The following is a 24,101-nucleotide window of genomic DNA, read 5'->3' on the forward strand; positions in this document are numbered from 1 at the left end:
AAGTCAGCGAGCCTGACCACCCGATCCCGGTAGTCGCCTTTTACGACAAGCACTATCGTGAAGGGTACCCAATGGCTAAGATAGAGCTGGTGGGTAACATACCCCGCACAACTATCCTTAATTATACTACGATCTTAAAAGTACAAAATGACCAATAACACAGCTTAGAATCATTTTAATGGAATGATTGGCAGAACACAATGATTAGAAGAAATGAAGCTATTATTGAAACAGGAATGACTGAATCATGTTATTTTAGTTGCTACATATATGTATGTACTATATATATTTGAAACAAAACTAATCATGTAGGCTGCATGATCGTATAACATCGGCCATTTGTGTAACGATCACTGAAACAACATGCATTTGCCCAAGACAACAAATATGACAGTTTACATGTCAATGTATGGCATTTATGATACATATACCCATTCTCAGACTACTAAGGTTCGTTATAAGACATCAACAGTGGTAATCGTATCTTGGTGGCTGTAAATAACAATGAGTTGTCGCGACACTCAATTTCGACAAATGTATGTCAACAATACTTAATGCAATTTTGGTTAATTTTTTCAAGAATATTACAATACATAAGCCAGCTGCTATACAAAGAATACTTATATATGAAACTGGTGTGATTTTAATTCCTATTTCAGGACCCATCGGCATAATATTCTACCCAGAAGGCTGGACCTGTCTCTATATCATTCTACCAAGAAGGCGGGACTTGTCTTTATATCATTCTACCCAGAAGGCGGGACTTGTCCCTAAGTCATTCTACCCAGAAGGTCGGACCAGTCGGTATATCATTCTACCCAGAAGGCGGGACCTGTCGGTATATCATTCTACCCAGAAGTTGGGAACGGTCGGTAAATTATTCTACCCAGAAGGCGGGACCTGTCGGTATTTCATTCTACCCATAAGGCAGGACCTGTCGGTTCAGTTATGTGTTTCTACCCCAATAGGTTATGTTTGCACAGTTCTGTATTTGAAAGGTAAGGTGAAATAGGGTTTAACGTCGCGTCCAAGATTATTGCACTTTTAAAGCGACGTGCATGCACGTGTATGTGTGTGGCTGCTTATAGTAGTCTGATGCCGATTTATAGTGCTTGCCCACTGAGATACCATGGCGCAGTTTAACATGAATACCACACTCAGACACAGTATACTGATTCGAGGCGACCAGTTTAGCCGCTTAATGCCGAGCGCCAGACAGGGTCTTTTGATATGACGCGGGAGGGGTTCGAACCTCGTACTTTCCGCTCTCCGGGCAGACGCTCTACCACTAGACCACGGAGGCGGTGACTGTATTTTAGACATATTCGAAGGTGTTATCAGTGTTTGTTGGCACTACTCGGCGGTTGAGAAGTTGAGGACCACCGATTCGTTCATATCACTGCAGTTAATCTGTCAAGACTTTATGTAGTAGTAATATGAAAGAAACGGGAGGTCACTAACAGTGAGTTTACTTGCTTGTTCTTTATACATCAATCTAAGCCTATGCAACAAGTAACATTTGAGTCATAGGGACAGACATGTTGTGTTAACCAGTGACGTCATATGGCTGTATGGTAAGGAAACTGGGAGTCCAAATTAACGCCCAGTCCAACCAGCCATCGTCCAGTGAATGGTGTATCAAATTAGAAAAACAGTGCCATGTATATCCGGGGGTCAGCTAAAACTTGTTGTGGGGCAAGCTGTCCTCAGAAACCAAAGCCTGGAGCTCCTGTGACCTATCGTCCTTGCAGTACTTCCACAAGAGGATGGTGACGCCTGACGCCATCAGGGCGGGGATGAAGGCGAACACTATCACGTACATCCACACTCGACTCTTGCACACAGCCCACATGTCGATGCTGTCATGCGTGCCATTGCCTCCATTGTGGTACACCACGTTCATTTGAGGGTTAAGTGACATGTCAAATGAACATGGTTTGCCGTTAGGATGATAGGAGCAGTTGGATGTGACGGAACTGACGTCATATAGCGTCCGGATTATGTACACATAGCTGTTCACGGGCAAGAAGTAGCGTGAGGTGGAGTAATACAACAGGTAGTAATCGTCACTTTGTGAAACGTTCAACGTATAGGTGAAGTCTGGCGAGGTGGGGTGAGAGACGAGATAGCATCCATTACATTCTCCTCTGCTGTCTATCCACGCCTGAAGATTGGAGTTTCCTTTTATGATGAATACTGATATATCAGCATCCCCGGATGAAACCACGACGGCTTTAGAACCTTTCAGGAAATAGAACCCCCAGTATTCGTATGTATCTCCTGTTAAAAACATAGAATATGATGTATTGAACTTCTCGAACTTGTTGGGGTCCACCACCGGTTCTCCATCAAAACTGTAGGCTTCAAAAGGATCGCTGGAGTTGAGAGTGAGGCTCTGACAGAAGGCGTTGTTGACGCCGTGCTCTACTTTGCGCATGTCCGTTGGCGCGGCCTGGAACTTGTTTGTGCCGAAGACTCTGAGACTGATGAGAAGTCCGGCAGTGAGGACGGCAGTGGCTACATACAGCCATATAAGGGCGATCCGGAGGTAGCGGGACATCTTCCTGATGCAGAGGAGGATACTGGCGATGTTGATGATGAAGCAGCAGCATGCCACACAGCCGTCGCCGCCTCCCTCTGAGTGGTGATGAACGTGTACTGACCCTACCCCACCCCCTCCTCCTCCACTGAACCCCCCTCCACCCCCACTGGAGAAACCGCCGCCGCCGTGGGTCATCCTGGAAAACATGTGGTAGACATTAAACATATAATACTATATATAGATATCTGGGTTTTCCCGAGAGCCCAAATGGACTGGAAAGTTCAAGTGCGCTTGATAATGTTTAGCTTTTGCCAACGGAATTTCGAATGTTATGAAAATATTCACAACATCAACAGTTCTGTTCGTAATGCAAACTAAATTACTTTCTATTTCTATTTTATTTTATGTTTCATTTTCTTCTTATATTGTGGAATTATAACAACATCCATCACATGAACATGGCTGAAATGTGTGAAAAGGATTATTTGTATCATTTCTGGAGAAAATGTAATAATGAGCAAGTCCGTGGCCAAAGATGAAATGTTAAACATATGCGGCACTGTGTATCTTCATCTTTGAGAAAATATCCGATCAAACTTGCCCATGTTCTGATATTAGAAACAAAGTTCATCCAAAAGTTCCAAATAATCCGTTTGACATTATGACCATTTAAATGCGCTTAACCAATTTGCCTTCATTCGTTATTATTATTATTATTATTATTATTATTTTTTTATATTTTTTTAAATTATTATTTAATGTACAGATCAAACTAAAAAATGCAGCAAAGAGGGTTTGTTTGGTCCTTGTCCCCTCCACAAGCAGCCCAGACAGCAGGGAGTCAGATAACTTGGTACTTGGGATGCAAGCGTGACGTTTCGAAAGCGAGGTCCGCATATTTGCCATTTTTTTCCTCAATCTTGTCAATCACATTAGTGTCAAGGGGACAGAAGATTCAATGATATAAATGATTTCATTGGATGTATCAAAACGGACAAGATCAGGTTTGTTGGCCTGGATATGTCTGAGGCTGAAAATGGGCCTATTCCAATGAATTTTGTATTCATCATTTTCCATGACGCCCTCTACATATTCCGGGTCGTACCACGGGTGGACCTCTGTGTCAAAACCACAAGCATGGCGAATACGGTAATACAATGATCGAGCTACATCATCATGTGGTTTAAGATACTGTGTTTGTGCCAAAGCTGGGCATCCACTGACAATGTGTCTGACAGTCTCATTAAATTCATTACATAATCTAAATTTCATATTCACATTTTGATGCAAAATCACACATTGACGGTTTCGAGTGGGAAGTGACTGGTCCTGAGCAATAAACTGTTTCACTTTTCAGGCCAGACGACTTCATCCAAGTGAAGGACTCTGCAGGATTGCTGATCTTCTCAACACACTGCACATAAACTCGATGCAGTGGTCGTTCAGATAGCCTCTCCTTGAAAAACTGAGTCTGGGCCGACTTGATATTGCACTTCGCTCAGTTGACACTCATTTCTTCACCGTCCAGCATTACTGAACCATCAACAACATCAACACCGACATTGAGATTATGTCACACATCCTTGGCTCATTTTAGAAATGCCTTGTTTTCATCATGAGCCTTGACATGCTTCAGAAGAGGATCATCAGACAAATAAATGTGTGCAAAAGTGCACAAAACAATTCTATCATGAAGAGACCCAACGTTAATCAAACCACGTCTTCCCATAATGATTTGTAAATATAAGCGATTGAGGGAAGGGTAAGGGTGGTGGGATCTATTCTCTGACATGATTCTTCGTGTTAGGGTGTCAATACCCTGAATTTCTTGTTTCGTCCAATCAACAACACCAAAAGAATATGAAAGGACGGGTACAGCATAAGTATGTATGTATGTATTATTATTATTATTATTATGATTATTATGATTATTATTATTATTTATGAGTGTTTGCTGTTTAACGCCGCACTCGGCAATATTCAAGCTGTATGACGGCGATTGCACAATGATCGAGTCTGCACCAGCAATCCAGCCATGGACGCTATGCACATCGACTTACGCAATTGTGACACGATGACATGCCTCAACCAGGTCAGCGAGCCTGACCATTTCATCCAGCTGGTCGCCTCTTACGACAAGCATCAGTTGCTGAAGACCAATTCTTATCATCAGCTCACAACGACCTGTAAGCATTCGAGTCTGGGACAGGCAGTGTTACAATGCTGTTCAGGTCATCGGAACACAATCACATTTGGTCAGATACTGTACCTACCCACTCACAACGCCCCGGACACAATCGAGTCTGGGACAGACAGTGTTACAATGCCGTTCAGGTCATCGGGACACAATCACACAGGGTCAGATACTGTGCATACCCGCTCACAACGCCCCGGACACAATCGTGTCTGGGACAGGCAGTGTTACAATGTCGTTCAGGTCATCGGGACACAATCACACTTGGTCAGATACTGTACATACCCGCTCACAACGCCCCGGACACAATCGTGTCTGGGACAGACAGTGTTACAATGTCGTTCAGGTCATCGGGACACAATCACACAGGATCAGATACTGTACCTACTCGCTCACAACGCCCCGGACACAATCGAGTCTGGGACAGACAGTGTTACAATGCCGTTCAGGTCATCGGGACACAATAACATTTGGTCAGATACTGTACCTACCCGCTCACAACGCCCCGGACACATTCGAGTCTGGGACAGGCAGTGTTACAATGCCGTTCAGGTCATCGGGACACAATCACATTTGGTTAGATACTGTATCTACCCGCTCACAACGCCCCGGACACAATCGTGTCTGTGACAGGCAGTGTTACAATGCCGTTCAGGTCATCGGGACACAATCACACTTGGTCAGATACTGTACACACCCGCTCACAACGCCCCGGACACAATCGAGTCTGGGACAGACAGTGTTACAATGTCGTTCAGGTCATCGGGACACAATCACACTAGGTACCTACCCGCTCACAACGCCCTGTAAACAATCGAGTCTGGGACAGGCAGTGTTAGTGCAAGATTAGTCCCAGCAAATGGAAATCAAATCAGCTGAAACTCACTTCAAGTTGTTTTTCTATATTGTAATTCTATATTAGCCTAGCCGTTCCTAATTACACAAGAAAGGAGAACTGGCACCTACCTAGACTAAAATCTAGTCTCTGAAATGAACATATCGTACATAAAAAAACAGTTGTTCAGTTATCTTAATAAAAATATAATAAAAAGGAGCCCAGTGACTCACTTCATTTTCAGATACTGCAGTGATCTAGACTTGCCAAACATTATAGACTTGCATGGGCTGTATTTGATATATATTTGTATCAGGGTCTGTAAGACAGACTAGCACCTACCTTTCAAACCAAAATGTGAACACATGAAATAAAATGTTCAGCGGTACAATATGTGTACGTGACGGGGGCGTATTTACTCGTTGCAGTGGAACGTGAGCGGTGAGTATATGTATCCCATGACCTGATATCACCCACTGATAGTTGTTTGTCACGTGACGGAATGCATATGAAATGTCTCTTTGGGTTTAACCAGTTAGAGATGTGACCTCATTACCCGTGAATATGAACATTGATACTAAGTAGGAAATCTACACATTGCGTGCTGAAAGTGGCTCCGGGCAATGTTGGGGTGTTAGCCAATTTAAGGAGTGGATGATAATGATATAGACTGGGTTTATTATCATGAAAAGAAATATTAGTATGATGATAACAGTGGCAATGTTTAAATGTTAACGATAATGATCACTGCGTAAATAGGGTTGGCAGGCTGTTTAAGCAATATTCCCGCCATATATTGACTAGGACACTAGGAATGGATTTCACACTTTGTAGCCATATGTGGAATCGAACCTGGTCTAAAGCATGGCGACCTTACACTTTAACCACTGGGCTACATAACCGCCCCTGTGATAATAATACAATCGCACAGGATCATAATAACGGCCATCACGTATACATCCATAAAACAACGCAGGCACTAATTGTGTACAGACTTGCCGTAAAAGGCGAGTATTGCTTGTCATTAGAGGCGACTAGAGGGAGAGGGTGGTCAGGCTCGCTGACTTGGTTGATGCATGTCATCGTATCCCAATTGCGTGAATCGATGCTCATGATGGCAATCACTGGATTGTCTGGTCCAGACTCGATTAGTTACAGAGCACCGTAATATACCTGGAATATCCTGAGTGCGGCGTTAAACAAAAAACAAACAAACAAACAAACAAAACTAGTTGTGTAATGGATGTTGACAGCTTGGCTACTGTGCTATGATTCATGTCTGTTTGGAATGTCACATACAGTGTGTCGCAACATTATCACATGTTTACCAAATCCACGTGTTTTGACATCTCCATTGCTTGTGATAATAAGATGAACAATAAAAAATACCGAATTATAATATATGCATGATTTAAAATTACATATACGATTACATGTATATACAAGATAGCGTCAGACTGTTCATGAGAAATACAATATCTATTTTATACCGACAGTGATGCATATTATGAAACTGATATGAATTCGATTATACAACAAAGACTCAATACAGTCTATGTTAAGATATCACATGTCTGTCGAGCACAAAGTGTGACGCGTACACCACTTATCTTCACAAGGAGGTCTATCATCGCGTTCCATATACCACCTGTTGTTGTAGCGAATAAAATTTAAGGCAACATTTCTGTACACAGTCATTTATTCAACAACCGCAGCTGTTAAGCACATTTTTCGAACCATGTCACAATCCCGACTGACCACAGACAGGCAGAAAAATGTCACAAATTTCACATTACTCCAAATCATCATTCAAACAGTTTGAGCGACCAATTCAACATTGGCAACATATTGTGGGTGATCGCTGTCCTGACTGTACAAACTAGACCAACAGACCGACTGTCATAATGTTCACTGGTTTACAAAGCTGACTTTGACTGAATAACTGAGACTGGTACATTGACTGGTACAATTTTTAAGCTGCAATAAAATAAAAATAATAAAATAAAAGCCTAATGAATACAAAGTTCAAACCAAGTTAAATTAATCTACAAAAGAAATAATAAATAAATGTGTAAATAGCATGTAAATACCATAGTGTTACACCATAATGCAGACAGCATTGCTAACATAGCATAGATATTATTGAGCGATTTTCCGAAGTTTAAGCAGTTACGGCAAGCGAAATCTTTCGCCAATAAAACATACCAAATTAACTGTTTTACAACATGTTAACTGCAGAAAAGTATATTTTGGCTAAAAATAAAGTATTCTCATTCATTCTCATTCATTCATACTCACAACATTTTGGTGCCTGAAATCCCCCCGAAGGGTCAAAGTTTGTCTATAACCGCAGCTATCAACTTCCAAACAAAAACATGGTTTCCAAAATAGTGAAAATAAATCCAAAATGGCACAAACTAGAACCGAGAAATGGAACCCAAACCCGGTAATTCAAACAGGGTAACACGGCATTAAAATACAGAACTGCATAGAGAGAGGCGAGAAACCACACACCAACTCACAAGGAAAACCATCACCCCGTTCTATACAGCAACTATACATATAGAGGTGTGAAATCCTAAACCATCCACACAGGGAAGAGAACACCGTTTTGTGGAATAGGACATTCCGTTAGTTTGAAATCAGATTGAGAATAATCTCAAGTTAAAGGTGCGAGATATCCCCACGCTAGCTGACTGTTGCCACATGATTATAATGTAATTTGTCAAATGCCAAAACCAGACCAAGCCACAAGACAACTGGCATCCATGGATATGTCGAAAGGAGTGAATTTGATATTAAGGTTGAACAGTATGTCTATCCTGTCACACTGTCGTGAAAGGAATGGCCAATACTTGTGGAAGACAAAGAACGTCCTCAGTGAAGCCGCGGAAACAGTCTGGTCCACTGTCTCTGTTGTGAGACATGGCTCTATTTGTAGTGAGACATGACTCTGTTTGTAGTGAGACATGGCTCTGTTTGTAGTGAGACTTGGCTCTGTTTGTAGTGAGACATGGCTCTGTTTGTAGTAAGACAGGACTCTGTTTATAGTGAGACATGGCTCTGTTTGTAGTGAGACTTGGCTCTGTTTATAGTGAGATAGGGCTCTGTTTGTAGTGAGACATGGCTCTGTTTGTAGTGAGACATGGCTCTGTTTGTTGTGAGACATGGCTCTTTTTGCAGTGAGACGGGGCTCTGTTTGTAGTGAGACAGGGCTCATTTTGTTGTGAGACATGTGGGAATTGAACCGTTACTCTTTTAGTAATGAGACATGGCTTTGTTTGTGGTGAAACATTGGTGCGTCCTCCGTCATGTTATAAATGTAATATTTATATCCGAAGATATAGATTTTATTTGTTGCTCCAATGATATGTTCTCATACACTGTGACTGGCCTATAATAGCTTGTTGTAGTAGGACATATCATAGTTTATCAGTTGTTCAGCATCAACTGCCTGCTCTATTTAAGCTGATGGACGATATACAGTTTAACGTCGTATTGGCAATATCCAAAATTTGTATTGACAGACTGTTACATCAGTGTTTATACCATCACACTGAAATCACTCATCACGATGTCATTACAATGATACGTACTCTTGTTTGACTCATCTGTCTTTATGTGTAAATTGGCAGCTTGGTGAAAGACTGAAAACTGCATACAGATATCAGTTCGCTGTATCCGTTAGTTCGCTGTAGAGAGTTCGTTATATACGTAAATTTTATATGATATTATATAGGAGATAAATCGGGGATTTTTTAACAGTTCGTTGCATCCGCTTGTTCGCTATATCCGTGTTCGTTATATCCGTGTTCTAGTTTCGTGAGCTTGTCCAGGGGCAGTACGGAGTTCATGAATAGAGAATATTTCATGATAATCTTCCCCGTTATTTGAATAAAAATTAATATGTTTCTTTTTTTTCCCTGTTTTTGATATTTTGGAATTGTGGTACAAAGGCGAGGAAGAGTGTTTAACCAACGTTTCACCAAGTTTATTTGCAATACCCAATTTATCAGTTAATAGTTCGTCCCCACCCTTAAGATGATGGATGCTAGATTAAGAACCCTTACCTTAGGTTTCTGTATCATGTTCCATACCTTGGATATGGGTGTTAGTGAATTTATTTTTGAAACAATTTTGCCAAGATTGGCGTTTATTCTGTTCAAACGTACGCCTGGCTATAGCAATTAAATTTATTGTTCATATTGTGGACCATGGGATGGCGACGGCAATAGTGCTTAGCCTTCTTCCTTGCTTTCCTAGCTTGTTTGCAGTCTTTGTAAAACCAAGGTTTACGAATGAGGGCATTAGTAATGGGACTTAGGAATACATTCATCAGCTATTTTCTTTAATTCACCAGAACATAATTGTTCAGGATCAGTAAAGTCAATAAACAGATCCGGCTTTCATTTATTGGATGCAAGTATTTCAAACAATGGGCAGTTGGCCTTAGTATAGATCCATCCTGTTGAAGGAGAAACATCTGAAGGATGTCATCAGTCATCATACACATGTCCTGTGTGAATGTGTGTCATCATATCCATGTCCTGTGTGAATGTGTGTCATCATATCCATGTCCTGTGTGAATGTGTGTCATCATGCCCATGTCCTGTGTGAATGTGTGTCATCATATCCATGTCCTATGTGAATGTGTGTCATCATGTCCATGTCCTGTGTGAATGTGTGCCATCATACCCATGTCCTGTGTGAATGTGTGTCATCATATCCATGTCCTATGTGAATGTGTGTCATCATGCCCATGTCCTGTGTGAATGTGTGTCATCATATCCATGTCCTATGTGAATGTGTGTCATCATGCCCATGTCCTGTGTGAATGTGTGTCATCATATGCATGTCCTATGTGAATGTGTGTCATCATGTCCATGTCCTGTGTGAATGTGTGCCATCATACTAATGTCCTGTGAGAATGTGTGTCATCATACCCATGTCCTATGTGATTGTGTGTCATCATATCCATGTCCTGTGTGAAATCATGTCCATGTCCTATGTGAATGTGTGTCATCATACCCATGTCCTATGTGAATGTGTGTCGCCATATCCATGTCCTATGTGAATGTGTGTCAACAAACCCATGTCCTATGTGAATGTGTGTCGCCATATCCATGTCCTATGTGAATGTGTGTCAACAAACCCATGTCCTATGTGAATGTGTGTCATCATACCCATGTCCTGTGTGAATGTGTGTCATCAGTCATCATACCCATGTCCTGTGTGAATGTGTAGTTGTCTGCTTCCGTGGAACATAGGTGTCGTGTGGTAGCAAGTCGTGTAGTAACACCCACTGCAGTCTCCCTTACCGTCCAGACATGTCTGAAGGTTGCTGTCACCTTGGATGACGAAGAGGGTCGTGAATGGTGAATAGGAGGTGGTGCTGTTGACCTGTAGTGTAGACCCGGGGAGGAGATAGAATCCCCAGTATTCGAAATGTTTGTTCTCTGTGACATAGCTTGTATTAAGATCCTCAGTTCTCGGGTTCCTCGTCAAAGATGTAGGCTTCAAAAGGATCGCTGGAGTTGAGAGTGAGGCTCTGACAGAAGGCGTTGTTGACGCCGTGCTCTACTTTGCGCATGTCCGTTGGCGCGGCCTGGAACTTGTTGGTGCCGAAGACTCTGAGACTGATGAGAAGTCCGGCGGTGAGGACGGCAGTGGCTACATACAGCCAGAGGAGGGCGATCCGGAGGTAGCGGAACATCTGCCTGATGCAGAGGAGGATACTGGCGATGTTGATGCCGAGGATGACGAAGAAGCAGCAACATTCCCCACACTCTCCTCCTCCCTCTCCTCCTTCTGAAGCGTGGTGTGTGGTGTGGTGGTGGTGCATGTGGAACCCCCCTTCACTGAACCCCCCACCCCCGCCGCTGAACCCCCCACCCCCGCTGCCACTGGGGAAACCGCCGGCACCGTGAGTCATCCTGGAAAAAGGAGTGTAAACCTCACGACATGTCAGTCAGTGAACTGCATACAATGTTTTGTCTATTGCAGTGTAGATTCGGGGTTCTCACGTCAAGACAAAGTGAGTGAGCAAACTGAGTTTACTCCGCTTCCAGCCTCGATTGGAAGGAAGGCACGCGGTTGAAACACATGAGCACGGGTTTGGGGTTGACAAACCAAGGATCATCATACGGTCGATCGAGAAGTCGAACCCGTTATCAAGGCTAGGAACTTGCAATAGTGACATGAGAGGCAGGTAATCTGCTAGTACCCGTTGCTCGTGGATTGTCTTCTACGTTTTAACTTAGTTGGGGTCAAGAGATAATACTGTTTGTAAGGAAGGGGCTTTGTTGATGACCTCTTGTCTTGTTAGTGTTTAATGTTGTAGGTCAGTGAAACTCGTTTGAATCACTGTGATCCCTATACACAATACACGTAAGACAACGTAAACCATGCATCCTTTATCCAATATTTTTATCCTTTTTTTTAACATACATTATCAACTCCTGAAACACTAACCAGAATCATTTTCAGAAACACCATTGAATATTTTTGATGAAATTTTGACCTCAGCTATCGGTTCCACCTACTTGGTTTGTCAGTCTAGATTTGAAGAGGTCATAATGCGGTGATGTGGTGTTGGCCATAGCAGATATACTCATGAATATTTATTGAAGGGTGAGGATCTTCCATTATGTATCCCTTGTGATGAGAGAATCACGGTCAAGCATGTCCTGCTTGACTGTGTTGATTTTGCCTTCACAAGGGATAAATAGAGGTTATCACGCGAGTGTGTTTGGGGATGGTAAATATCCCGCATTAGGAATAAACATTGTATTTAGCGAGCCTTGGCGAGCTAAATACGTAGTGTTTATTCCTAATTAGTATAAAACAGGATATTTACCATCCCCAAACACATAAGCGTGATAAACTCTTTATCATATAATGTCATTCTTTAATTCTGTGCTTTAAAATCGCTTTCCCTCTCTCACAAACATTACCGAAACATTGCGAGTTTTCCTGGAATGCGCGCATTAATATTTATTACGTCACAGGGTAAGTGATGTGTCAGCAATGACAGTAGCCAATATAGTTCCAACTGAAATCTCTTTTTTTTTAAACAGTGGCGAAGCAACATATACGCAAAACAACAATTGCTTTTAATTGCCTTTCGCGGCAATCCATGGGTCTATCCGCTAGAGTGAGTGAGTGAGTTGGGTTTAACGCCGCTTTTAACAGTATTCCAGTTATATCGCGGCGTGTCAGCTTAATGTGGGAGGAAAGCCCGAAGTGATGCAGGTCCCAGACGTTTACCACTTCGGTGAAACCCACGAGCACGGGTATGGTGCTGACAAACCTAGAAACATAATCGGGGCGAACCGGGATTCGAACCCACAATCATAGGTTTCTGGCGTGCCCAAGGGACGCAACTCTGCACAGCGAATCGCGGCGCCTTAGACGACTGGGCCACCCGTGCCCCCCTATCCGCTAGAGTAACTGCCCTTTGCCAAAGGGAAGCTTCTCTAACCCTAGTCTATGAGACGTCACGGCCACGGTCAGGCGTTGTTGACAGTCGGTCTGTCCTGTTATAACGTTAAGAAGTGTAGGCAGATGTACACACAGCGACAAAACGAAACAAGTTAACAATTCAAACATATTTCGGCAAAATCCAACCATGTTCATTTGTGGAGAAGGTTTCAAGCCGCAGAGGTCTACAAGCACAGATATGGCTACTGATCCCGCTTGGCTAGGCCTCGTGTCCTCGCAAAATTGTTTCGAAATTCTTATCTCCAAAGTTGCCAAAACTTATTAAATACCTTCGCTACGTCACAGTTAGACACTGATTTTCAGTATATTAGACTGTTCTTTTGATAATGATAGCAATTATCCCTGTAGTTATCCAGATTCCCAATGGTTAATTCTGACTCGATCGCCGAATGACGAGGGCGACGCAATGTTTGTTTATAAAAAGTGAAAGTAGTCCTACTTGACCTTTGATATTTGCATCTCTATCCGCATATGACCCCAACGGATATCATTTTTATCCGTTGGCTTTATCCTGCCGAGAAACCTACCCATTATATGATAAATATTTTAATTCGTCATCTGTCAAAGATATTTTTAATAGTATTAGTACTAATTTAATTATGATTTTTAAAGGATATGGAAATGTTTAAATAATGTTGATTTATATGTTTTAGAGCATAAATAAATGTTGTTTTAAATTTGGTAAATTAAATTTGCTACTGAGATTGTTAGTGACTGTATTCTTGAAGGGGGTTAAAGTACTGTAACATTATTGTCCCTCTCAGAGGATACGGAAGTTCCACATCATTCAAAGTCAATTTAGTCCAACCGCGATTTTAGCTGTAGTGTATTTGTTAAATTTAACTAATGGCTAAACTTGTATACAAGGGACGGTGTAAATAAGGTACTATAAGTCCCCATGGTCCCTAGTAAAGGGATACACCTTCAGTTTTGGCGATCTATAGCCCGTTTTATTATTTATTATTATGTTTAGTAATATATTTTATGGCAACACACTAGTTTTAAATATGTATCTGTGATAAGTGTAGTTGTTTTGCTGTCCTTTGTTGACTGATGTTTTCTTAACGTATACATTGCTTTAGTCACGATATGGGTGAAATAATGCCGATGTGACTATAAATCGTAACTCACTCACGGAAGTGACCTTAACGAACTATTATCTCTTTAGCGAATTGAGCATGCAACAGTGCGTTCTACTAGTGACATCATTTGTTTGTTCGCCGTGTTTTCGGTACCATAAGCCACTAGAGTATCTGTTGTTAATAATTCATAAGTATGCCTAACAAACCGACGTTATTTCAAAGCACAGTTTCCAAAGATAGTTCTGAAGACGTATGTGATATGATTATTACCAGGATTGTAAAGATTGGATAGTATGAGGTCAAAACCCTCATCACTCCATTCATTCGCAGGAACAAGATAGGCATCATCAAAACTCCTATATCAAAAGTTCCAATTGATACCGAATTTGTGAGCTCCACTTTATTGGTGGACAAGCAGAAAGTACAGACGCATATCCTTACGCAGTGAAGTGGCTTTCAATCTAGCTGTTTCAGGGCGGGTTTATTATGATTCAATATTTTCTGACTGACAAATCAGATTGGAGTAATCTCCAAATTCATGGTGGAATCATGATTTTGATCCACAAATCATAAAAACACCGTTTTGTAACGGATGCCGTACAGCTACATTTTAAAAGGGATATCAGATATATTTGCCCGTGGTTAATTCACATTCACATTTATGAGTTGCATGTGATCAATCTTGTATGGGTGTTCAGTGAGTGAGTGAGTGGTGTGTTCACGCCAGTTTTAGCAATATTCCAACAGTATAAATCGGTGGGGGACACTCGACACACATTGTACCCATGTGGACAATCGAACCCGGGCCTTCGGTGGGACAAGCGAACGCTGTTATAACTGGATTACTTCAGCGCCGCTGTTTCAGATGAATTTATAGAAGAATGTGTATCATGTCTTCATAGAATCTAGTGAATATTGAACTCGGATTATTCTAAATGACGTTAGAATAAACTTTATATCGTCCTTTATAACATACGTTTTGATCTGTTTAATGGCCACCTCTTTTATCATGTGTGCATGCTCTGGGCGAGGTTGCCAGTAGGAGATGCTCCTTTGGGAAGTATTTTATTTAACATCTTTAATAAATTATTCCTTTCCATGGTTACAAGCAATCTACACTGAAACATCGATACGTATAGACATACGAAAAGGCTGATGTGACTTAATTTGATTCGCAGTTCCACTGGATCCAGTTCTATAAAACCTTCATAAGCTGTCGGGTTCATTAAACCCTAATGGTTAATTAAAGTAATATTTCATGCGGTATTGTTTGTTTGTTGATTAACGCCGCACTCAGCAATATTCCAGGTACACGACGGCGGTCTGTAAATCATCGAGTCTGGACCAGACAATCCAGTGATTGACATCATGAGCATCGATCTACGCGATTGGGATACGATGACATGCATCGACCAAAGTCAGTGAACCTGACCACCCGATCCCGTTAGTCGCCTCTTACGGCAAGCATAGTCGCTGGGAGCCGTGCCAATTTACGCTTGTCAGTGGGGTACTCAAAGCACGCGATCTAGACTAAGAGTTGTCGGACTTTAAACAAGACAAGATTGCTTTATGTTTTGTTACTTGCCCGTGAAGAGATCACCAGTTTAAATAAACACACATTGTGTAATACCACGACGCGTGCTTATGTACTGTCGGATCAAGTTTCACGAACTAATATTGAAAGCTCTCAACATCCCATGGCTTCGCTTATTCAAAGACATTGCGTGTGGAGATGTTAGATCACTGAGAGGAGCTTATGCCCACTCGTTGACCGCAGCAACCTTATTGCTAGACTGACGTCATATGGCATTGTTTCGCCGATGGAGCTTGCAACAAAATTCCACAAATTACGTCATCGAGTTTTGTTACATAAAAGTAGGTATGTTCTCTGATCTGATTAGTTAAAAAGTGTTGTCGAATGGGCATAACATCACTAAATTCTTTGGTTTCATCACCGTGTATGTATACATTAATTAATGGAACTATTTATGAAATCATCAACATGGAGGAACAGAAGAAAATTTCCCTGACTTCCGCATCGGAGATTTCGATGAAATATTGAGCGAATGGGATGACGAGACATTTTCTGAGATAAATCAAGACATTGAATGTAAATGAAATTTACTTTTTTCCATTAATTACACAATCATAATCATAACTGATGTAATTTTCGTGGGCTTGGCCAAAGGAAAAAAATAAATCAGTTTCTAACAGAGTAAAAGACATTTATTTCAACTTCATAATGGTTAAGACTTTCATACACCCACCTAAATTTGTTATTATTATTACTCACATTTTGAAGCTGAAAACCGTTCTGAGATGGCCCCTGAACTAGGAAATACAGCCAGCGTTTCCGTAGTGCTCGAAGTTCAAGCCTCCAGTGACCGCTTCGTGTCCCTTGATGCAAAAGCAGCACAGGACATCGTTGATGGGAACCTCTCAAAAACTACTTGGCGTAATACATCCTGGGGAGTTTAAATATTACGACGTAAGACATTAAAACATAAAAGAATACATAAACACATACCTAAAATTCCTACGCAGATTTCATCAACATCAGCGAGAGTTACCTCCCTTACACTATTGCCATGGTAGCAATGTAAACCGTGACCAATGTGTCATCGCACATATTGGCAATAACGGGATTGACAAAAATCTTAATGTAAATTAAATATTTCGTTTTGTAAGATTTGTGATATGTTATGCTGAATTGATGTTCGGAAATTTCATTTGAACACGACGCCGTAATGATAACAAATTACTCCCACTTACTGTCACATTTGTACCCTGAACAAGGCAATCTTTTTCACTTCAAGAATGGCTTGGTTTCCGAAGAGCTTCCTGCTTCTCAACTGAATGAGAGACTGAGGTTCTTTTATGCCGAAGTCAGAAATGCTGAGGGAGGTCTTAACTCCAAATCGAGTTTGTTGTGTTGCGTGCTGCCATACAGAGGCACATCAGGGGACCGCCATTTGAGCGCAGCATCACCATTATCCAACGTCATAGTGACCTTAGGTATATGATTCCAATTAATTACGTATTTCATCAAACAAAGCATCATATAGTAGCAGAGATAGTCAACAATTTCATTTAGGAAGATGCATGTCCTGTTGATCAATATTTAAAAATTTAAAAGTCTCTCAATAATAAGGCAACAGATATGTCTAGTGATATTGCAGTTCTAGAAATCAATGCTTGCTTCGGACTAGATATATCAAGTATTTGTTTATTAATTAACTTTGTCCATTACAATCGGGTCAAGAACATCTATAAATGCATGTACGTAAGCTCTTATCGGTGAAAAACGTCTGGAAGATCGTTGCAGTGCACAAAGGAAGATCGTTGCAGTGCAAGAAAAACAATATCCAGTCCAGTCAATGTTTCAAGGCAATGTGAATGTTGTCAAAGGGGGTGATAACTATCATCACTTATTTTCCTGAAGACTATTTGTTATGCAATATGATCTTCTAAAATAAACTATGTCTTAAGTGAGAAAATAATAAATTTTAGCTCGTACACTTTATCAAAAACAAAAAAGAATTATTTTCTGTTATTATTTATAAAGAAAATCTACTTACATGATTTATTTTGGAAAAGTTCTATATCCATTGATGTCATAATGGGTAAAAAATGCCTATAAATCTGAAATATTGTTTTACTGTTTAAAATTAAAATTTTCAGATTAATATCAATATAAAGATATAAAAAATATTAAATATCTTAAGAGTTATATTAGTATGCGAATACTCGAGTACTTCTAAAAACGATTTCTGATGGGTTCCCCCACTTTTGGCTCTAAATCTGGCCAAATGAATTCCTGTGGGTAAGCCCTTGGAAAAGATGAGAGCTGTTGGCAGCACCCTCCACCAAGTTGAAATGTAAAGGTAAGAAGCTATATTATTTGATATGGTTACTCGTTGCTGTTTACCACGGGTTCCTCTCTGAGATGTAACACATTGTAGTGAGGTCTCCTTGCCACTGAAGCCACTTTCTTCTACGTTACAGACTTGACAGGCGTTTCTCAAACTTGGAGGCGAGATATTGTTGTCTATCCAGCGGGACATCCGTGACATTCAAAGACAGAGGCTGGACATGGAACGAGAAAAAATTGAATATAAAAAATCATTTGGAAACCATCGTCTCCCATTGTCAAATTTGATTAAAGGCAGTGACTCATGTTACTGTTTACTTTGTTTTTAGTTGCTTGTGTCATTAATTGGATATAGCATATGTACACAAAACATGTTTTTGCATAAACTCTAAAAACAATAATATGCAATGTTCACAAGTGTTGCCATAAAGTGGTGCTGGATTTTCAAAATGTGCTACCTTGCAACTTTTAGTATGGTATTATTGACATCATGTGGCCTTTTAGTAAAAGTATTACAATTGGTTATGTATGCAACCTAATTAAAAATAAGTGTTGAAAGGATTTCCCTTGACTCTACATCCATCCATGTTGTGGTTATCAGTATGATTGTTGTCCACCTCTGGTCCAGTAGTCTCACAAGGAACATCTGGTTCAGGCAATAATAATTAAAGAGTTTGTTGTAGCCTATTTGAAGCTACATCAAACGTAATAACAATTACAACTCATTGTATGGTATTATACCTGTGATATAATTATATGTGCCAAGCTGCAATCTCACTTGGCAAATGTCACGGCAGCAGATTACTCACGGCCGCAACATTACTTTTCAGCTGGTGTCACTGTCACTTCCCATGACATTTAAACAAGGCTTAACGGCAATGTGTTTGCCAGCAAGTGCCAGCACCAAAGTGATGACATCAACTGAAACATGGACATTTTGACACTGCTGACAGTTGATGTCTTCTGGCGATTTGGACATTACAGTTCGAGCACCTGTGCGACACAGCGGATTCAGGAACATATGACCTGGGATGTTCTCGGGGTGTACAGGATCCATGTTAGAGTTGGTCTTCCGCACCTCGTCGTCAGAGGCGGTTACGGAATCGGGTGGTCAGGCTCCCTGACTTGGTTGATACATGTCATCGTATCCCATTGCGTAGATCGGTGCTCAATACGCCAATCACTGAATTGTTTGGTCTCAAATTGATTATATACAGATCAGTCATATGACTAAATATTGGCGTTAAACAACAAACAGCTCATAACACCCTGTTGGATGACACATGTAATTTACTTGTTGGATGGACGATTTGAAGGCGTTTTGACAATTCGAAACAGGACACTTTACACGTCTCTTTCCTGAAGATTGTGTTTTCATGTAAGGTTGCCGATAAACCACCGGTCGGATTATCTACGCATACCGAAAGTATGACGGTGTAAGAACGCATAAGACGACATATTCCGCAGAGGCATGATTAAATAACCAATCTATGACAGTGATTGGGTTGGCATCAAATCCAATACTATCAATTGTTATTGTATAATAATAATAATTTGGCAACGATATTAACACTGTGTCATTCCCTTTAAGATCTATGAAAACAGTGTCCCCAACATCAAAGGAATCCATGTTATTTGTAGACATCACCCGTGAATAAATGTGCTTTCCAGACGTGTGTCATTATGGTATCAAATTCGTTGCTTTTTCATAAACTTATATCTTTGATGAAGGCTGTGTTCACAGCGGGGTTAAACCCAACTCACTCACGCATAAGCATATAGTTTTATGAATGAACCATCTGTAGGAGCACATTCACGACCCACTATATTGATGCCCCTCAACGGGATTATTGAAGGGGACATTTAGAAACGAGGAAGTGGGTAAGGCAGTAGTTGCTTACACTGCAGTGAACAGTTATGAACATACAACATCACAGGGTCATCAATCTTCAAGTAGCTTGAAACAAAACCACTTTTCAAGACATATCAGGGAAGCCGTATCCAGTTGTATACATATGGTTAAACGGTGATTTCTCAATTACACATACATTTCACTATACATCTCGGAAAATACATATCATTTCCAACTCTGGACTTGAACCTAATATTTTGAAATTGAAATTTTAAGTTTAAAAATACAAAACAAGTCTTCATATATCTTATGGGGCATATATTCAACCTAATAAAGACCCTAACAAATTCTAGAGATTAAAAACCAAGTAAGTAAGTATTGAGATGTGTTAATGATGAATATGACAACGCGGTAAAGAAGAAAATGATATCAGCTTCTCTTGCTGGTAAGTATACTATCATACAAAACCCTTGTCTTCTCCAGTTTAGACTTTTTACAGTATCAAAAGTGTCATTCGTTGTTGGTGGTGTTCTCTTAATCAACCGTACGTTCATCCGTATCAGTTGGACTCCCTGGAGTGAGTGAGAATGGTTTTACGTCGCTTTTAGCAATATCACGGCGGGGGACACCAGAAAAGGGCTTCACGCATTGTTCATGTCGGGAATCGAACCCGGGTATTCGGCTTGACGAGCGAACGCTTTAACCACTAGACTACCCGATCGCCCCTGGACTCCCTGGAGAAAGAGCTCTTCATCTTACTCTTCTCTGTGCCACAAATAAAACGTTCTTAACCAAAACATCTTAAATTATTTACTTGCGAACTATTCAACCTAACGTATATATTTTCAATGTGTCTTCAGGTCATTATAGCGTACATTCGGTTTAGTGTACTTTCGATTTTGAAACTATAAACCAGAGTGATTAACCATTTCAAAAGCCATGCACATGTTCACACGAAGATGCAAGCCTTGACGTTGTATTTACGTTTCTTCCAGAAGGCTTTGGTAACGGGTTTAGTTTTCTGAATTTCTGAAAGTAGAGGTTCCATTCTCCATAAGTGTTGGACTCCCTTTCGGTTATCCACTCATGTTATGTTACTGTAATATTGTTTGTTTGTTGGAAGGGATGATTGAGTGATTTAACGTTGTTTTATGTCGCAATAATTAAACCAGTCTAGTTCAGACAACCAAGCGTGTAGTAGGGAACCGATGATACACAAGAAGTTCACACATTGTGACCATCCGGTCTTGATTTTTGTATGCTCTCACCACAAGCATGGTGTACTCATAACATAACATGGAGGAAGTCATCCCATATCCACACATACATGTACTTTTAAAAATACATGTCCTCACATAAAGCGATCTCCTTAATAGCAGGTGCAAAATTCAATCAAGCCTGACATCTTTATCGGTTTTCTGAAATACACCGAGGTCCTGTCAGGCATCTAAGGGGATGGTCACTAACGTTTTAGATTCAGTAATTGACATTAACTGTCCCTTCGGTATAATGAAATATGCTATTGAAGAGGTGAACTTTATCACACAGAGAATGCCATATATCTAGATAGCTAAAAATGCCCATGGTATTACTCAGATGTTTTAGTCATTGGAACCATCTCGTCTCCGCTAAAAGATAAGCGGGGAGACACGGGGGATTTAGATTGCAAAATTAGGTGGGATGAGTTAAAAACAACCTTATCAAAACGATAACCTCAGAGTATACAAAGATGTCGTCCAAACATTAGACATAACGAATGCATTGGTGCTGGCTCTGTACTGCTTGGCGGTACAGAAATGAGTGTCAACCAAGCGAGGTGCCATATGAAATCGGCCCAGACCCAATTTTTTAAGGAGAGGCTTTCTGAAGGACCACTGCATGGCGTTTATGTTGTGTGTTGAGAAAATCAGCAACCATGCAGAGTCCTTGCTTCGATGTTGTCGGCTGGTCTGAAAAGTGAAACCGAACGCTCTCTGTATGCTGCTCAAGACCAGTCACTTCCAACTCGAAACCGTCAATGTGTGATTTTACATCAAAATGTAAATATGAAATTGTCAGTGGATGATCAGCTTTGGCACAAACATAGTATCTTAAGGGTAGCTTGATCATTTTTTTCCCACTTCGCCATGTTTGTGTTTTTGACAGACATCCATCCATGGTACAACCCAGAATATGTAGAGGGCGTCATGGAAAATGATAAATACAAAATTATTTTGAACAGGTCCGTATACAGCCTCAGACCTATCCAGGCTAACAAACCTGATTTCTTCCTTTTTGATAAATCCAATGAAACCATTTAGGTTATTGAATTTTTTGTCCCTTTTGACACGAATGTGATTGACAAGATTCTGGAAAACATGGCAAATATGCAGTTTTCAACAATATTTCTATCGAAAGCCCGAATTGACGCAGGATACACAGCCTAATAAAGATTCAATTGTGAACCAGTTTTGGAGGTATCTAAAAAGACGTCAAATTATCGTTTGTATTTTTCTTCACATTTTCTTTCTTCAGATCAATCACTCCCTCTGCATGTGCAGGTGATGAAGGAGTAACCATATACTCCGAAACGTTGTGTTTCTCAGAATAAGGAAGCTGACATCCATATATTCTCTTCCTTATGTGTGTCTCTTCTAAATGCCTTTCAAAGACCTGATACTTACTGTTTGTGATTTCGATACATACTCAAATCAAAGTCGAAACAACAAATACTTCAATTTGGGGAAACCCAATTATTGTTGCCATTATTTGATGCTTGTAAAAAGCACATTATAACACTTTCAAACGGAATTGGTTTAAATTCTTGTAATATCCTTAATACTGGAACTATGGAAGAACTCCGCAATTAACTTGTCAGTATCTGCAGATTTGTTACATTTCAAAATCGAGGATAAACTGAGTCATGTCATCAAAACATTCACCAATATTATCTAACTCTATACCTTGACCATCATCTAGATCATCTGGATCCATGTTAAATTTATCCATAAAATGATTATACCATTTTATTATGGATATATTGGGCCGATGTGATGAACTGTGCGAAAGCCTTTTGAAAACAGACCAAAACCTTTCACTGTTGTGTATATTATCTAACAAAGTGTTACAAGAACTAACAATATGGTTACGTTATCTCTTAGCACTGATGTATACTTATGTCTTGCCTCTGTGCATCTCTGCAATGAACCCCGATCCGTACGAGACCTGTAAACAGATAAGAGCCTTTTTCTTTCACAACTAAAATATTCACATTCCTTATCAAACCAGACTTTTTCTTAGATGTATTACAATATCGTTTCATAATGCTTGCAGCATTACAAATGGTACAGTAAACACTGTGACTGCTTTATCAATATCTGCAAGTATCAATTCTGAAAAAGAGTCAAACATGTCCAGATAATCATCAAAATGTAAGTTGTCTCTGAATGCGTCACGTTTGGTGACATCCCAAACATAACGGTAGTCACAAGGTTCACGTGCACCATGAGCCTTTGAGTCGGCGGGTGAGTTGTCACGTGACTATTATGAACACACAAGCGGAAGGTGGACGGACTCTGACCTAGTTACAATTGTAAAGCGTCGACAGAGTGAAAAAAGCACTGAAGAGGACGTCACGTAGTCAATGACGCTTGCTCCAGAGGCACTGCTAAATGTTGTCACCAATTCCCGATTCAGTACCACATCGACCATTACAAATAGACACATTACAAGCTGAGCAAAAATTAAGTAACTGAGTTCCTATTTTGTTTGATGAGCAACGCTTTAGATTGAGCTTATCAAATAGATATCTTAAGTCATCCAGATCCTGTTGCTCTGATATGTCATCATCACTGGCTCTTCTGGCATTAACGGCGCCACCAATGAACAAGTATAAATCACAACATTCTTGTAGAAAATCAAGAAATGAATCTTGTAACATTGAGATGCCACATATTGATGATTTGGTGTCATAAGGATGGCCATAGACACGCACAAATAACACATCTTTGTGAATACCAAATAGTGGATTGTTAAAAAGCGGGAATCTTGGAAATCGACGTTCGTTTCACAAACGTTTTGGCAAGAGGGCGTTTTATCATCACAACAATTCTACCAGAAAGCATGCCATGCCTCTCCGCCTGTAAATCTAACTGGATAAAGTCATGCATATATTGAGAAAGGTCACAGGATTGTACCCATGTTTCACTTAGACCTATGAAGTCAAACGATTTAGAAATGTGAGAAA

General features: G+C 40.5%; 1 protein-coding gene across 1 annotated transcript; it reads right to left on the reverse strand.

The window, feature by feature from the left end:
- Positions 1-1,199: 1,199 nt before the first annotated feature.
- LOC125377536 lies at positions 1,200-11,362 on the reverse strand. Its single transcript, XM_048391285.1, has 2 exons — positions 11,315-11,362; positions 1,200-2,590 (listed from the first exon to the last, which is right to left on the reverse strand). The coding sequence occupies exon 2, from the start codon at positions 2,558-2,560 to the stop codon at positions 1,679-1,681; it is 882 nt and encodes a 293-aa protein (XP_048247242.1). The 5' UTR covers positions 2,561-2,590; positions 11,315-11,362; the 3' UTR covers positions 1,200-1,678.
- Positions 11,363-24,101: the final 12,739 nt, after the last annotated feature.

This window comes from Haliotis rufescens, unplaced genomic scaffold, assembly GCF_023055435.1.
Source record: "Haliotis rufescens isolate VD_foot unplaced genomic scaffold, xgHalRufe1.0.p SCAF_9, whole genome shotgun sequence".
Lineage (NCBI taxonomy): Eukaryota > Metazoa > Mollusca > Gastropoda > Lepetellida > Haliotidae > Haliotis > Haliotis rufescens.

Bases quoted from the DNA above. Each gene is read 5' to 3' on its own strand.
- LOC125377536 (XM_048391285.1), bottom strand. From the start codon at position 2,560: ATGTCCCGCTACCTCCGGATCGCCCTTATATGGCTGTATGTAGCCACT.